At 48.6% G+C, this 18,041-nt stretch overlaps 1 protein-coding gene across 3 annotated transcripts in view; it reads right to left on the bottom strand.

Annotated features, from left to right (window-relative positions):
- The window catches only part of DISC1 (DISC1 scaffold protein), a 380,218-nt gene that overhangs the window by 252,831 nt on the left and 109,346 nt on the right, over window positions 1-18,041 (bottom strand). For all 3 annotated transcript variants that reach the window (XM_047702999.1, XM_047703001.1, XM_047703000.1), the window contains 2 exons: window positions 8,246-8,375; window positions 4,187-4,422 (listed from right to left, as the gene is read on the bottom strand). In XM_047702999.1, the coding sequence (XP_047558955.1) occupies window positions 4,187-4,422; window positions 8,246-8,375 (366 nt within the window). The remainder of the gene's footprint in view (window positions 1-4,186; window positions 4,423-8,245; window positions 8,376-18,041) is intronic.

The following is an 18,041-nucleotide window of genomic DNA, read 5'->3' as shown; positions in this document are numbered from 1 at the left end:
GCCCCCAGCCGTACACAGTGGGGAGCAAGGAGCAGCCCCGGCTGGCTGCCCGTGCTGCTCGGTCGTGCTGAGAGCAGTCCCGGACGCGGTCACCACGGTGCAGCCAGCCTCCCTGTAACCTTGGGTCGGTTTCACAGTTTGTGCCAATGGTTTGTAAAGCGATGTGACACGTCCCTTCCAAATGCGCAACAAGAAACAATTCATCCGTGAGCTGCCAGCGCACATTTCCCGTGAGGCATGAAAGATTCCAGGAGCTGAGGGATGCCGAGGTCAACCACAGGCTAATAATACGAGCCCGTCACCGGCGTCTGAAGAATGTTACGGAGGACCGTCCGCAGCCCCCATATCTGTTGTTATGACCGGAATTACGCCCGTCTCACTTCACAGTTGACCACGTGCTGCTGGACGGGGTCCAGCCCGGCTAGCCCCTGGTGTGCAGAGGTCAGGGAAGCCGAGCCAATAGCACTGGAGAGGGATGAGCTGCGAGTCACACCCTCCTCGATTGATGACATGTAGATGGAAATTCACACCCCACCAGCAGGGATGCGGCCCAAAGAAAACCCCAGAACCCATCACACCCTTCCTCTCTGTGTCCCATCCTTCCCCCCACCCCTCACACCCAGTCCCATTATCGGAGCGGAGCCAGTATGGGATGGAATGAGGAGACTGGGTTTAATGCGGAGGGAGGATCACGCTCACTGGATAAGAGCATCCATCCAGACCCCTCCCGTTACGAGAAAATTTGCGAGAGGAAACAAGGAGTTTGTTTTAAGGCTAAAGGATTGGGATCCCAGGGATAAAGGAAATTCGAACAAACACATCTTTCCAGTGGCCCCTGTCCTTTCTATGTCCCTGCCCTGCCAGCTCCCACACTGTGGAGTTCCAAAAATGGTCTCTTGGTCATTGGAAGAAAACCATTTCTGTTGGCTCTATCAAGGGTAGCTATGAGATCTCTGAACAGGAAGCTCTTCATTCCATCCTGCTAAGATAATTGATCCAAAACAGACATCAGAAAATTCAAACTGCTCCTTTGGTTTCTACTATCATGTCCAAACAAAAAGCCATTGGCTCTCTCCAGCCCAGCGTACCACCTCATACCTCCCGGCCACTCTCCAACACCCACCAGATGATTCCCAGCGAGCTACAGTCAGAAATGATGGTGCCATGTAAGCACAGAAAGTTTCCACCGGTGATCTGCTGAGAGGTGCCGAGTGCTATTAGGAAGTTCCTTTTCAAACTGAATAGTTTATCCAGGGAAAGAGGCATATCCTTCCCTTTGAACATGTGCACTACCAAGTTGAGTAAATCAGAAACACCTTCTCCCGAGACAGCACCCTGAGCTTAGAGCTGGTCTCTAGGAAGAATCTTTATGGATGACGATGATAATAATCGTGATGCTGAGTGGTCTGTTTCTCCACATATTTGTAACAACACCGGTCTCTACAACCTCTCTTCATAAGGCTTCCAGATCTGCCAATTTCATTATTTGTCAGGATCTCTCCACCCGGACTAAGAAGAAACCACTCTCGCACACAACAAAGGTGTGTCTTCCTTCGGAAACGGGAAGCCCACATAATAATAGTGATTTTTCCAGCTCATATTCCTGGTCAGGAACATCATGAAGCCCCGTCTCCCTAGGGTAGAAGAAAAGCAGCGGAGCTGTCAAAGCCTGCATCTACACACCCCAAACTTCCCCAAAGCAGGGAGGCACCTGCCTGCATCCCTGAGTAAATAAAGGAGATGCCAAAGGCCACCTGTTGCGGGGTCACTCGGACTGTGAGATGTCCCGGGGTGGTGACTTTCCCGGCAACACAAGACTCCGCTCCGTGCTGTTAGTGCCCTGCTCACCCTAACATCCCCGGTTGGGAACGTCCACAGGGTAACAGACTGGAGGTGAGAGGATCCAAGTTCAAGGGCCCTGCCCCCTCAGCCTACCACACCGCGGAGATCCCTGTTTTAAACTAAGAGAAAAACTTCCTCGGATCTCCCGAAAGAAACTACCTTTTGTGGGTTCAGACCCAAAGGCAGCTGTGGATGCATACGAGAAGGCCTCTTCGTAGCTGCTTCGCCAGGAAACCCTCCTGAGTTTTTGTCTCCTCATCTGCAAAATGCGGACGAGGAGACCGGCCCGCCTGCCGCCCCAGGCTGCTCCGAACGCCACGAGCTGGCCTGTGAGAAAGCCTGGCTTCTCCGTAGAGCCCAGGGCCCACCTGCGGGGGTACTGCCCAGGAATTCAGTTCAAAACCCCGAGGCTTTGTGAAACACTACAGTGGATTCTAAGTTAAGCATGCCCTAGCTTTTCCTCCAGCAAAGAGCCGTCACCTGGAGCGAGAGACGAGAGGCGTGTACCAGATCTCTGTGTGGTGAAAAGCAGAAGGAAAAAGAAGTAGGACACATCTGGATGGCAGGACGAAAGAGGGATCGTTTTAAGCCTCAAATGTAAATACACGTATCTGTAAACATAATAATAAAGTCACATGTGTGTTTCATCTTAGGTATTCCATGTCGTACGTATATAAAAATACAACGCATGTTACACGGGCATGTGTATGTATGACAAAGTCTGCGAGGCACAGTCTATGTACCTCTGTACGTGTGGGTACCTGAGTACCTGGGTGTGAGGGTGCGTGAGTGCACATACAGCTGTAGAACGACTTACACGGGCCAGCCCAGGATACAGGAGTGGTAAGGAACCTCAGAGGCAGAGGCAATAGTATAAGGACACGTCATAAGGCACCGCAGGAGAGCACAAGTCGTATCCAACGGTCAGTTTCCTCGGGAGAAATCTGGCAACAATCCAGATCTCTTCTCCTTCCCCCGGGCATGAGCCATGGGATTAGATTGAGGTCAGGGCTGGGAGGGGTGTGGGGGGAAGTCCTAATCACCATCCTAAGCCCAGCCTCCATCTGTGGCTTGCTTTTCGTGGCTGGATAGGATGTGCTACGTGGCTAAGAGAGGACATATTCACTCAGTGGTCTAAGACACATTGGGATAGGCAGTCTGAAGGCCTCAGGAGACTGGGATCCCATGAGAAAAATGACAGGCAGCAAGCAGAGCAAAGTACTTACTACCATCCCGGGATTTTTATACATACACACACACACACACACACACACACACACACACACACACACACACACACACATATATTAACCACTGGTCCACGAAACAGCCCTATTAGCATCATTCCCTCCCCCACATAATAAGTGGTTCCCAGCTGTTCTGTGGTTGAGTGAGGACTCGCCCCTGAGCAAATCAGGCGGCAGAGCCCATGTCCGCAACCACTGCAGGTGGGAAGTGTTGTGAAGTATTGTCTTTGGCACATAATGAAGCAGAACATGAATCCCTCCCGCAGTCCCTACGACCCATCTGCGTGTTCATTCTGTCACTCCACAGCTTTTTAGCTGACGTGCACACACGTGTTCTGTCTTTCACCAAAACAGGACCATGATCTCCCGGAGAGCAAGACACAGAAGTGTATCCTGTGGCTAGTCCACAACACAGAGCATCGGGAAGCTTCTCGCTCCACAGTAAGTAGGTAAGAAACTAGGCTGAGAAGTAACGAATGGGCATTTAAGTATCAATTTTGCCTCTTATTAAGACGGTGGGCAAATTACGAACCTTCTTGAACTTTCTTTTCCTCATCTATAAAACAAATATAAGAGAAGCAACTCATAAGGCTTAGCACAGTGCCTGGCAAAGAGTAAGCACTCAAAACATGCTTGCTATTCTTCTTAATCGTTCATTCTTCCTGATGGACACACGGTGAGTGACTGAGTACCCCCTCGATGGCTCAGCCCCTTCATCAGTGAGGGGTGGTTCCCCTGTCCCCAGATGGTGGTCCTCAGCAAGGCTGGTGTCAGAAACTCTAGCCAATGGAGCTGCAACAGATCTCGAAGGGAGAGAAGGTGCCCCTGGGGGGGAACTGGAAATAGGGGAGTGCATAGTAGAATGGAGAGGTGTACTGGCATTGGGTAGGCTGGGTGGCCAGGATATAATATATCTCCCAACACTCAGGACTGCCCACCCAAGGACGAACTTTCCGGCTCAAAATAACGATGGCGCTTCCATTGAGACACCAGAGCCCTGCTGGGAAAATATTTGTGGCCGAGGGACAGCCAATAACATCAGTCCTGTGAACTGGTCAAAGAGGTGAGCGATCCCAATTCAGTTAGGAAATCAATACCTCGTGAGAGTTTCAGGCGGTTCTGCATGGAGGGGAATCTGGCTGGCTAAGGCCAGCGTGTCCCGCAAGGCCTCGCTGACTTCCCGCAGCTCGCCCGGGGACAGCCGGCACACCAGGGCGGGCAGGTCGCAGTCCTCCCATCGGAGAAGGAGCTCCTGCTCTTCTATGTCCCTTCTCAGCTGCTGGTCTTTTGCTTCCAACATGGACATTCTTGCTTGGAGAGCTTCGATCTCTTTCTGCAGAGAACGGAGAAACCAGGTTACATAAAGGAACCCTCCTCGTAGCAGACCACTCTGCCGGTAATGAGCCCTTTCAGTGAGAGCCAGCCATGTGCACGAGCGCCGTGAAGTTCCCTTCAGAGGCAGCAGATTTTTGGAGGTTTGCTGGAGTGGAAAAACCACGCCAGCTTTGTATTTCTGATGAGCTGGCATAAGGAAAAAGGTTCCCTCCCAAGTACTAAATAATAACTATGGGGGGTGAGCCAGGGATCTGACTTGGAAGAACCAAGCAAATACATAAGTGACTTACTTCGTTTGCAGGCGGAAGACCTGGAACATAGGGAGAAAACACCCCATGCTTGGGGTACAAGCCAAGCAGGGAACGCAGGTCATGAGCCGACAAAGAAAAGCAAACAATCCTCGGTTGGTCTGTCCCCAAACGTGAAAATGCAGTGTGTAGAGAAAGACGAACATCACAGTTTCCTAAGTCTACAAGATCGAAAGAGCAATGGGATGCAGCAGACAGTGTCGTGCCGTCTACAGCTCATAAAAAAATATTAAATAAATTCCATTTCCACTAATCCAGCAAACCAAAATCTGAAGAATCTACAGAGTATCATCCAGTCTTGAGCCCAGAGAATAAAACAAGCAGCAGGTTAGTGAACACCCGTTGTGTGCGCAGTGTTGGAGCAGATGATCATCTCACCGCCCGTAGCATTCTGAATTTAAAATGAGACTCTCAATCCCCACACTCCCGAGTCCCGTGCATTGGTTTCTGGCTGACAAGAGCAGAGCTCAATCCCAGGTGTCTCCCCATCTCTTATCTATGGGCTCTCAAACCCAAGGTACAGATCACCTCCAACTTCTACCTCCTGACCCTGCTTCCATAGGGGGTGGGGGATAGAGACTGAGGAGAGGGTGAAGATCCAGCCCTGAGATACTCCGAGAAGAAGACGATAGGTCTCCCATCTGTCCAACATTACGATATCATTGACGCTATTTCCCCACCTCTACCTCTGCCCACACCCCATTCTCTCCTTTCTTTCTTTATAACTGTGGTAAATACACATACCACAAAATTCACCATCTTAACCATTCGTAAGGCCGGTTCCATGGCATTAAGCACACCCATCCTGCCACACAACCACCACCACCACCAACCGTCCAAGACCTCTCCGTCTTATAAACCAAACCTCTGTCCCCCTGAAACTCCAGCTCCCCGTGGCCCCTCCTTCCGCCAAGCCCTGGCAACTGCCATTCCACTTTCTGTCTCTAGGAGTCTCTAGGAACCTCATGTCAACGGAACCATAGTATTTGCCCTTCTGTGACTGGTTTATTTCACTCATCATGGCATCCTCAAGGTTCATCCACATTGCACCATGTGTCACAACTGCCTTCCCTCTCAAGTCGGTATAATACGCTATTGTGTGAATGGACCACATTTGGTTCATCCATTCATCTACAGATGGGCACGTGGGTTGCTTTCACCTTTTGGCTTTTGTGAATAATGCTGTTTGGGACACCTCTCTCTGAGGGCTTGATCTCAGTTCCTATAGGCGTATAACCAGAAGTGAAATTGCTTGATGGCGTGGTCATTCTATTTTTAATGTTGTGAAGACCCACTGTGCTTTTCTCTTCCACAGGGGCCCTATATCCTATTCTTAACACAGAAGTCAAAGTGAGTCTTTAATATGTGGTCAGATCATGCTACTTCACTGCTTAACATGGCTCCACAGCCCAGTCACAGAGAAGCCCGAGTGCTTACTAACGTGTGCAAGGCCCTCCAAGACCCCTCTTCTCCCTGACCTTCTCCTCTACTATTCTCCCCCAACCCTGGCCTGCTGGATGCCCTCCAAATGCGTGAGGCACATCCCCACTGCAGGCCTTCACGTGGCTCTTCCCTCGGCTTCCATCTTGCTGCACAAGGAGTTGATCCAAGCCTATGCCTTATGGCTCCTACCGCCCTACAACATAGGAAGGCGATAATTTAGGTATTAATTATGTTTGCCATTTCTCATCTAGCTCCCATGCCCACCCCTACTAGAACATCACCTTCACAGAAATCCTCAGCCTTTTAAACAGTATCTGGCACAGGGGAGGCATTCAAACACCTGCTGAATAAGGAAGAGCCACCTTCCCCCGGAGTTCTGCCAAGAACATCCCCCTCAAACACGAAAGATCCCAGGTTGCACTTACTTTCTGTCCACTCTGACATCATCAGGGATGATGCGGACCTTTAACTGGCAAATATCGTTCAAAACTAAAACCAGACTTCCCATTTTCAGCTACCCAAACTGATGTGGAGAACAAAAGCAAAAGAAATGTAGAAAAAATAATCCAATTTCCTTTGCAGCCCACCGACAAGTACTTGAGACAGGCAGGGTGACCTTCCCCCAGGAACTCAACTTCGTCAGTGTGAATACTTTGCTGGAGGCAAAAGGCAACCTTAGCTTGACCTTAGCCCAACTTCCAGGATCCTGCAAGTCTTTAACCCAGAAAAATCCCTGTGGAAACTTTCTTGATCTCTCTACCTACACCGCCCCCCAAGATCTATGTTAGCAATCATCTTTGAAACATATGGCCCGCTGATACACCTCTGAAGGGTCTCCTGACTAAGAGTTTAGTAGATAGTAGTAAATGACCTCTCAAGGTCCTGGAAACCTTGCTTCCCAGTTCCTTAGAGACTTACACTATCCCTAACCCCTCCAACTTGAAAGTACATAATCAGTCCCTCTTCAAACCCAGTGCACCTCCTTCTGCCCACAGGTCCTGTCCCTGTGCTTAAATAAAACCATCTTTTTGTATTGCAAACACCTCAAGAATTCTTTCTTAACCATTCACCCCCAAAAGCCATACATCACATCACAAACTTTTATGATGATACTCACTGAATATATAAAAGTTCGGTTTACTGGAGAATAGTTTCCAATTGTGATGACTTTTGCCTCCCTTTGCCACCTTGCTGTTGTGGGGACTTGGGTGGGCAAACTCAGATAATAAAATACTCTGCACAAGGAAGTAAGGATGGGAGGGCAGCCTAGCAATTCGTCCAAGCCCCACAAACCAGTCTAAATGCATTCCATTGTTTAGAATCTAAACCAAGATTTTCACTTGGGTGTTAAAGACCTATTCTTTCTGGAAATCACGATGCCTTCAACCGATGCTCCCTTGTTGTTCCCCATTCCTGCTCCCAAGCCTCCAGGCTCCAGCTGGTGTGGACCCAGCTTCAAGGATCCCTGCCTCTGGGGGAGGGGCCCCCCTCAACTTCCAGAGCACCCGATGGCCTCCTGCCTTTAACTCGGTGCTCCACCTGGACTTCTAGCCCCTGACCAGTTCCCACCAACTTTCACCCGCTGCTCTGGACCAACCTGGAGCTCTCAGGAGATGTCTACCAGTTTTTCCCAGACCCGCGAGCCTTGCCCAGTCCACACTTACAACTCTGCCCCTAACAACTGCTCCTTACACTTCAAGTCGATGCAATCTTCCATTAAGGTTTTTCACAGCACAGATTTCTTCCTGCCTTTCCAAAGAACCTCGTAAAAGGTCAAAATGATAAGAGGTGACAAATTGGCCTGGCAGACAAGCAAAGCATATTGAAAAGGTAATGAGGAATATCGAAAACAGGCACAAACAGCAACAAGCTTTCAACCCCTGTGTGTAATGAGATTCCTACAAGCCCTCCGGCCACCTCCACCCAGCTCCCCTTTTGTACTTCACGGGTGGACGGCCAAAGCTCTAATTGCTACACTCAAGCCGAGCAAAGACCCCTCCCCTGCTGCATTTGGCTTCCATGGGTAAGAAAAACGCTGGCCTAGATCCTGAAGGTTCTTCACCTGCTTACCTGCAACTGCTGCTTCTCCTGAAGAAGCCAGTCTCGTCTGGTGATGGACACACGCAGGCTGTCCTGAGCGCTGGGTTCCAACAGCTTCGGCTCCCCCCTGGGTGGGGCGTGGGGGTCCTCACCGCAGGCCCTTAAAGTAAAATGTGCATATGGGTATAGATGTGGAGAAACTGAAATCCTCAGAGCTACGAAAATGTTAAGAGAAGGGTGCCTGGGTGGACTGCGGAGTCCCGGGTTCGAGCCCCAGGTCGAGCTCCCTGCTCAGCAGGGACTCTGCTTCTCCCTCTGCCTCTCCCCCTCCCCACCCCACTCCTGCTTGGCTCTCTCTCTCTCTCTCTCTCCTAAATAAAGAAATAAAATCTTTTTTAAAAATGTTAAGAGAAAGAAATTTCACAAAGTGGCCATCAGACTGTTTTCATCCTCAGGCGGGCCGCACGGATGAGGTCCCTAACTCACGTTTCTATTTTAATTAAGATCTGTTGGGGCTTTCGCCTTTCGGCAGAGCCAGCCTGCTATTTTTAGGCCTGCGCTGTCCAGCCCCGTTGCCCGTAGCCACATGTGCTCTAGATGTGCTGAAAGTGCAAGATACACACCAGATTTTAAAGACTTCGTATGAAAACAAAGAGCATAAAATATCTCAGTATTTTTTATGTCCATTACATGTTGAAATGACAATATTTTCGATGTATTGGGTTGCATTAAGCAGACTTGTAAAATTAAATTCACCTGTTTCTTCTTCCTTCTATTTAGTGCGGCTACTGGATAATCTGAAATCACGTCTGTGGTTTGCACTGTATTTTACTAGACAGCACTGCCTTGATCATCCAGACACAACCAAATGCCAGAGGCTGATCTTGGCTGTGGAGATTAAAAAGAGGTCATGACTGATTCACAGATGCTTGGGTCGCAGCTTCTCAGAAAGCGTTTGCTAAAAGACTGCCAAAACCCACTGAAGATCAGTCTGTGGCTTCTTCTTGCAGCAGTCGGCACGTTTGGCCAAAGCAATGCTGGGGAAATGCAGCCCAGGCTCGAGGCTTTGCAGGGGTCTTGTAGACATTTACCCTTAAAGGATGGCAAATTTGTCCTTAAAGATGGGCACAGAGGTTAGCTACAAAAATACCACAGGTTTTTTTAGTAGCCCCAAACTGAAAACACACAATCGTGGTCCCAAATGAGGACCAGAGCTGTAAACCATGGCACAGCCACACAGAGGAAGGCTATGCAGCCACTAAAATCAGGTCACCAAAGATGTAGCCACTGATCTCTATTGTTATTCTCCATTGCTAAGTGATCTCTATTGCTATTTTTTCAACCAGCTATGACAATAATAGGTATACTCTGAAACAACTATTGTTAAAAAAAAATGTGTATAAAAAATTTCGATGGATCAAAATGTTACCAGCTCTTCCCTCTGGGTGGTAGAATTACTTCTTTCGGTGAATCTCTGATTTTCTAAGTCTTCTTAGTGAGCATATATTATTTCTAATATTATAATGGAAATGCTTTCTGCCACCTACACTAGGTAGCTATACTATTCACTTAAATAAATTCACATAGCCGAACTACTGTAGCCCTTGGATAAAACAGGCATGTCTGCGTTTGAAACAAATCACATATCATATGTTACTGATCCACGGCACAGCAGGTGTCTGTAGCTTCTGGCCTGTCCCCTCCCCGGCCACCAGGATCTCCTCGCAGACAGCTGGAACTGGGCTGCCGCGTGCACGGTCGTCAGGGCTCATCAGACCGGAGCGTGAAGCTGCATGTTCTTATTTGTACATTCACACAGGGTCTCACTCCCTCCACGTTTCTCAGAAAAGAAAACGGGCAACTCATTTTTTTAATTTCCATTTATGAGTGGAATTGTACAGTATTTGTCTTTCTCAGTCTAACTATTTCATTTAGCATAATACCCTCCATGTCCATCTACCATCCCAAATGGCACAATGTCATTCTTTTTTACGGCTGCCTAATATTCCCCTGTGTGTGTGTGTGTGTGTGTGTGTGTGTGTGTATGTGTGTGTGTGTGCGTGCGCTCATGCATACCACATTTTCTTATCCATTTGTCTATTTATGGACACTTAGGTTGCTTGGCTATTGTAAATAATGCCGCAATAAACACGGGGGTACATATATCTTTCCGAGTTAGTATTCTCATTTTCTCTGGGTAAACACCCAGTGAATGAATAAACCAAAAGCAGCATAGGACTTAAAAATACAAAGAATGAACTGATGATTTCCAGAGGGGAGGGGTGGGGTGTTGGGCAAAATGGACAAAGGAGAGAAGGAGGAACAGGCCCCCGGTTATGGAATAAGTAAGTCACAGAATAAAAAAACGCAGCATCAAGAACTCAGTCGAGGATATCGTACCAGCCACCTGACAGGACAGATGGGAACTACACTGCGGTGAACACAGCCTAATGTACAAACTTGTCAAATCACGGAGTTGTACACCTGAAAGTAACAGAACGTTGTGTGTCTATATTCAGGATTCTGGAAGAAGGAAGGAAGGAAGGAAGGAAGGGAGGGAGGGAGGACGGGAGGAGATGAGTAACTGATCTAAAAATGTGTTTGTGCTCTGTTCATCTCCTTTCACTTGTACCCCATTTCACTGATTCATTTAGAAAAAGAAAACACTATTACGCCCACCTACGATGCGCCGTCGATGGTGCCCACTGCTAGGGACCCAGCAGTAAACAAGGCTCAGTTCCTGTGCAGAGCAGGGTGGAGCCAAATACACCACAAGGAAAATACAAGGCAAAGGACAAACGCTCAACCCGAGGCCCAAAGCAATTACCAGAGTCCCAAGGTGGGAGTGAGTCTCCCACTTCCTAAATCTTAACGTGGCATTTACAACCGGGTGAGCCAACCAAGCACGGCAGGGAAGTAGTCCTACTAGTTTTAGAAACAACGGTAGCAACTATGTCCCCTCAGCTCTTCTTAGCTGGAAAGCAGCCCCTACAGAAAAGGGAGGCTCGCTTGTGTTCCTGGGCCTGACACAGATTCGGATTCTCTGAATAATCTCAAAAAACCACTTACTTATTGTAACAGACCATGCAATTTAGATATTTATTCTAAGACCTGTGACTCTCTGATTCGTGTGCGTAACGGCAAATCCCAGTAGGAGTTGTAATAAAAATGCTTAAACTGATGATAATAAACTAGGATGAATGGAGAATTTTCTGTGCACCAGACACGCTTCTCATGGCAGACCAAAGAGGCCCATATTATTATGACAGTTTTGTCACTGAGGAAGCAGTGGCCGGGAGATTCAGGGACTTGCTCTCGGTCACCCAGAGAACCAACAGCACAGCTGAGATGTCAGAGATGTGTCCTGCTGATCCTCCCTTCCCCGCCCTTTCCTGGACACCCTACGCCATTTGGGGTCTCAGCAAGATTATAAACTTCTGTTTCCTCCTGGCTTCTAGTTCCGTGCCTCTCACAGCCACGGTTTAAAGCCCCTTGCTCCCTATGGAGCAGAGCCATCAGGGAATGACAGGGAGGGGTCAGCGCGGGGAAGGAGGTGACTGTGGTTTGGGCCCCAGCCCTGCCTTTCTCTAGCTACGTGTCCTTGGACTTAATAATGCTCTCTGAACTTACCTTCCTCGTTTTTAAAATGAGGAAGGATGCTGATGCCTTTACAGTGTGGCTGATGGGGGTGGGGGGGTCATTACCAGTTTGACAAATGAGCACGGCGCACCTACTGTGTGGCCCCCCACCCAGTATGAGGGACCATCTGACCTCCAGGGGCTCGCTGTTTGTCACCCCTCGTGTGTCCAAGTCTGCATCAGGAACGTGAGCTCTGTATGCATGTCCAGTAGACACGACGTCCTACCCAGGGTAATGATGACTAAAGAGGAAATGTCTCTGGGGATGTTCACACGTATCAGAAGAGGAAGCGTCTGGAACAAAACCAGCATCGGCTATGGCCGTCGGTCCGAAGGGAATGTCCTTCCCCCTCTGGGCTCCAGAGCCTTGGCCTGTCACACAGACACTCTCTCCAGACTGAGAGCCTTGGGAAGGGAGAGACTGAACTCCGCAATGAGTAGGGGCTTAGCCCATATTTGTTGAATGATTAAAGGAGTCCGGGGCCTAGAAAATCCAGAAGTCGTTTAAATTCAGCTTTCTGTTGCATTTGGATCATTTCTTTACACTAATTTATTTCCCCATTTGCTTTGCTTATGCAAATATTAAGAGTTTCCTGGATTTCCTAAATAGATACCATCTGGGTCAGGTTGGGAGTCATTGAAGGAAATCAACATAGAATTGGAAATTAGCTACAGAGGAGCTACAGGTGGGGAACTGGGAATTCTCCATATTATTGTTAATCACATTCATTACTTAATCCATAAGAAAAGCCCTAGTGATTAACCAAAACTCTTCTCTCCGTCTCGTACACTGTGACTCGGGATGTAGAAAGCCATCCACAGATGGCTGAGTGGTGGCCCCAGGACACACCGCGGCTGAGTAATGACGCAGGGGACAGGTTTCCGTCGCTCAGTCCTCTGAGTCATGCTCCCTCTTCCTTCTGCCATGCTGTTTGCTGTTCCCTTTATATTTAATAATTCTCGGTGTGTAATCCCTAATGTCAGTACAAATTAGCATTGCTGCTATAAACTAATCAGTATGTAAAATGAGCAAATCCCTCAGGGGCCAGAATTAAAAACATGAGGGTTGGAATGTTAGAACAGCCCTGGGTGCCCACGGGGACTTGCAACCTCGAACACACTGCCCTCCGCCTCCCGGTCTCACGCAGGACCCCATCTGGGGCTGCACAATACTGGAAATACCCTGGCCTTTCTATTTTTGTCTTTTTCCCCAACCACAGAAAGAGGGAAGAATCTGTAAAATGGGATCCTATAGCACTGAAAGCAGGAAGAACACTCCTCATCCCAAGGACCCCACACACCATAGGACTTTTGTGAGCACGCAGTTTAGTACTCCTGGGAAAAGAAGGAAACGCCCTCTGGGCATCGACGTTTCCAGAGCCAAGTGGTTAATGAGTGTGTGCCTGAGATGAACCCACAGGGCTGCCTCCTCCCTAGCAACACCCGGGTCCCCAGGGCCCTCCAGCGCCCTCCTCCCGCTCTGAGAGGGGCCTGCAGAAGCACGTGGAGTGAGAACACGACAGGGCCAAGGAGATGCCAGACAGTGCCCCCTCTTCGGGAAGGTGGTGAGAAAGAAGTGGTTTGGGCCCAGCACAGAATCGCTGAAGTGTGGCTTAAGTCTAGAAATAGCTCCCTCATCCAACAAAGTGTCATACGTGATCAAGGCCACCATGGTAGGACAAGTACTGTAAAAATGCCTGGCATAATGCAGATGACTTCACAGTTCTGCCTTTGTGCCTGTCTGGGATGTGGGTCAGAAGAGTAAGGGGCCTGGAGGGGAGGTCAAGTTCCCTAGGAAACAAAGCAGGATTGTTTTATAGAGTCTTAAGCACTCAGAGAAATGACTGCCCCACAAGAGGGGCACGTGAATATTTCCTTGGGTTTTAATGTCAGTTATAAACATTTATATTTCTATATACATGAACACTTATACATTTACTTGGGTTATAATGTCGGTTATAAGCAGCGATGCCTGGTACAACCAGCTTCAGGACAGACTTCAGTGAAATTTGAGCCAAGAGGATGGCATGGGGGACCTTTCTGTGGAAGAGGTCACTCACAGTCCACTAATTCTAGAAAAACCTCTAAGGAGCCCTCTATGGCCCACCCCACCAGCTTTTCTCTTCTGTTCCCATCTTGAGGTGAGCACAAGGGGTCGGCTGTGGGTCTCCTGGGAGGGCGGCACATGCCATCCTACTAACACCTGGCTCCTGACCTTGAGCCTGGATTCAGGTTCAGAAACATGCCCTGCTGTGCTTCGGTGACAACGACCATCGTTACAGCCTACCACGACGTAGGCACCTCGAGTTCTACCTCCAGTTAAAATGGGTTAAACGGTCACTTTCTAGTCTTATGCAGTGTCTCTCCATGCCAGGCGGTGAACGTAGAGCTGGCTGTCTCTGAATTCCATGGTGGGAGGGTCCCAACATGACAACTAAACGACAATAAAGAATCACAGGGTTCAAAGGGAACAGAGGAAGAGCTGGCCGGAGGAAAAATGACTCAGTCCAGAAGCATCACTGAATGCTCCCACCTGAAAGGAAGTAAGTGAGCAGGAAATATTTGGACAGGCAAGCCGCAGCTCTGCCTTGATAAGCCCCATGGAAAACGATTGTCTATCTCTGTTTTTAAACATTGTTGTATTTTGTCTACTTGTGTTTTATCATTGGGCAAAAGTCTTTGATAAAGGACATTTTGTGCACACACACCCCTCCGCCCCACATACACACATTTTAAGGTGTAAGTATGACCAATTTTAAGGTGCATATTGGTGAAGGTCCAATGGGAAAATACATAGGATCGGGGCACCTGGATGGCTCAGTGGGTTAAGCTGCTGCCTTCGTTCGGCTCAGATCATGACTTCAGGGTCCTGGGATCGAGTCCCGCATCGGGCTCTCTGCTCAGCAGGGAGCCTGCCTCCCCCCTCTCTCTCTGCCTGCTGCTCTACCTACTTGTGATCTCCCTCTCTGTCAAATAAATAAATAAAATCTTTAAAAAAAAAAGAAAAGAAAAAATACATAGGATATATAGTCAGAGAAACGCAAGCTATTAATGAGAAAATGATCAGTCGTCTGTGTGGTAGTCAGCCAAACCTCTCTCTTAGGAGAAAGACAAAAATAACCCTTTTATTTTAATACAAAGTCTGAGACAAGGATCTGAGTTTGGGCTGTTTTCTGGAGAAGTGACCCAAAAACTACGAGTGAGGGAGTGAGAAGCAGGAAAGGTCAATAAAGGGCACATTATTGCCCCACAGGGGCAACTGGGGCTTAAGCCTTCCAGGAACCATCTGGAAAAAAATAGGTGGAACCTAGAGGCTGGGTAGGCTGGCACATTCATCCTCCAACTCCCACCCCAGGGCTTGACCATGGCCTTCAGGGCCATTACCCACTTCTGGTTCTCGCAAGCTTCGGAGAAAGCCCCGTGGTACATACACCTGTTGGGTGCCTGAGGTGGACAGAAATGTCCATGGCTGGCGTGGAAATCGGGGAGAGGCCAAGGAACTGGGACACGGGGCATGAAGTATCTGTTGCAACAGACTTTCGGATGGACGAGGAGGCCCTCAGCAGGGACAAAGAAGCTGGAGAGCCATGGCAAGGCAGAGAGGGTCTGCAAAGGGGTGGCCTGAGCGCCCACCATTCAGTGTGACAGAGATAGGTGAACTTCCCATAAATCAGGCAGTTATCTTCCCAAAAGTGTTCCCATGGTGCAAGAGGGCCTACAGAAAGAGGCGGAGTGAGATCTGAAAAGGGGTGGTTGCATTTCACATCGGGATCTGGGCAGTGTGGAGGGCCTGGGCTGTCGTCTGGAGAACACATACATGAGTGCCACAGACAACCGGCACGCCAGAGCCCATGCACACGGTAGCGACAACCAACAAGACAAAGGTTACAGACACTGGACAGGGAGAGATAGGAAACGGATCTATAATGGAAGTTTCAAATTGGACAGGGCTGGACGAACATCAGTAACTAAAAATGACCCAGACTTGCGTCTTATCCACCCAAGATAGCATTAAACACTGGGAGGATGTATTCAACAGAGCACAACAGAGGCTGGAGAAAAGTAGAACCACGGTGTGTTTGCACCTCCACCGATGAGAGACACCCCCATGAACCAGTTGTCTTCCTGATCCTGAATCAGTATCTCCTCTACACTGAGCGGCCCCACGGGACCCACAGCCAAGGCAGGGCACCACGCCACGTGAGGGCTGGTGCCCACCGTTAGAAAAGCCCGCTTAGCCCAGGAAGGTAGCAGCTGAGACTCTCTGGGCTGCAGGAGGGACCCGGGAAACTCAGTGTGACTCACGGTGGCCTTCTACACAAGACTCCCAGAACCATGCCCGATCTTAGCCGAGAAACGATGAGACTCAGAGAATTACACGATGGTTTTTTAAAAAGTTGAACGGCACAGATTATTAAGAACAAAATGACAGTAAATACTAAAAATGAAGTATCGTACCTGATTGTACTTGGGTATTTACATTTCCTTAAATCTTACTCTAAACCACTTTCTTAACCTGAGATCCAAAGACCCACCCCCAAAAAAGCCAAAGACCCCCCCCCAAATAGTGAAGGGATGAGCCTCAGAAGACTGTGAGTCTGTTGAAACCGCGTGCAAGCCTTCACGTGGTCGCACACAGTGGTTATAGGGATCCCCAGGAGGTACTCATTTGTATTATTAATTAGTACTGGAAATTTCCCATGTCAATACAACTATTTCACTTCAGTAGGAAAAATATCATTCTTTGGGACGTATCCCTGTTTCCTCCTTGACTCAGAGAGAGCCTCCCGCCTGTGAGAAAATTTTTTTTTTTTTTTTTTTTTTTTTTGTCTGGCTCCAGGCCATGTGAGCTTTAGCCCCGACCTGTGGCCCCCTGGTGGCCTCTGTGAGAACTGCAGCCACAGCCCTCGGTTTGGGGGGAACCCATGAGTCCAGGTGACCCCGCTGATGACAGGCTAGATGGGCAGCTGGCACACTGAAAGGCAACTTTCTGAAGATTATTATGAACTACATAATTCTGTTCGTATCCATTAGAAAAATTTAAGAAGTTGATTTTGAGTCACTATTGTCTAATTGCATCAATAATAGGACAGGTATTTTGGCAAAGAAAAGCCACAATTATACATAAATCACTGAAGTTTGGAAAATAGTGATCTCATTCAAACCCCTCATTTTCTGATGAGGAGAGTGAAGCGTGGAGAAGTTAGGAAAGTATACCAGGTCCTACATAGCTGGTTAGTAGAGAAATCGGACCAGAACTCAGGCCTCCCGACCTGTAATCTGCGGTTCTATCAAGAAGAACTGTAGAAGTCCTTGCCGGAGGCATCAGAAAAAAGGCTGAAGGAGCATTTTCTCTAGGGAAACTGAGCCACATAGAATGCAGGCTCTCTCTCTCTCTCTCTCTCTCTCTCTCTCAATAGTTATCACATATACCTTCCACATACGACCATATTCATTCATTCAGTGAATATTTATGGAATACCTCTTTGGGATCAGCCACTGTTCTAGTCTCCAGGAATAAAAGGGTAAATACAAACACAGTCTTGTCCTTGAGCTCACCGTCTGAAGAGCAGACTGATAGTCCAGGACACAGACTGATTTATTGGAGACCAAGACAGGGGTGAGGTAATTGAAGGTGCTCCAGTCATTCAAGGGGGGAGATGGTGTGATTTCAGGACAAGGTTTCACAAGGACGGCAGCTGAGCTGAGTCTCGAAGAATGAGCAAGAGGCGGTCACAGTGGGCCATGTACAAGATCACAGAATTCAGACACATTACAGCATGCGGGTGACTTCTAACACTTCAGTGTGTGGGGACTGCAGAGGTTGGTGATGGCTGCTCAGATTCTGGGCTACTGAGAAGCAGGGCAGGAGCTGGACTGGAAAAGCTTTGAACGTCATACTAAGTAATCAGCACAGATCTCATCTGGAAGATGCTGAGAGCCATTGGACATGCACAATTATTACCATCTGTGGTGCTGAGGAGGGTGAGAGACAATGATACTGGAATCAGGAGCACCAGCAAGGGGACCATTGCAGTAATCCAGATGAGAAAATCTGAGGAGCCCCTGGTGGCTCTGTCGGCTGAGCACCCAACTCTTGATTTCAACTCAAGCCATGATCCCATGTTTGTGAGATCAAGCCCCACGTTGGGCTCCAGGCTGAGCACAGAGACTGCCTAAGGTTCTCT

This window comes from Lutra lutra, chromosome 14 (assembly GCF_902655055.1).
Source record: "Lutra lutra chromosome 14, mLutLut1.2, whole genome shotgun sequence".
NCBI classification, from domain to species: Eukaryota; Metazoa; Chordata; class Mammalia; order Carnivora; family Mustelidae; genus Lutra; species Lutra lutra.
The sequence above is the reverse complement of the archived record's forward strand: the minus strand, read 5'-3'. Positions and strand labels throughout refer to the sequence as shown.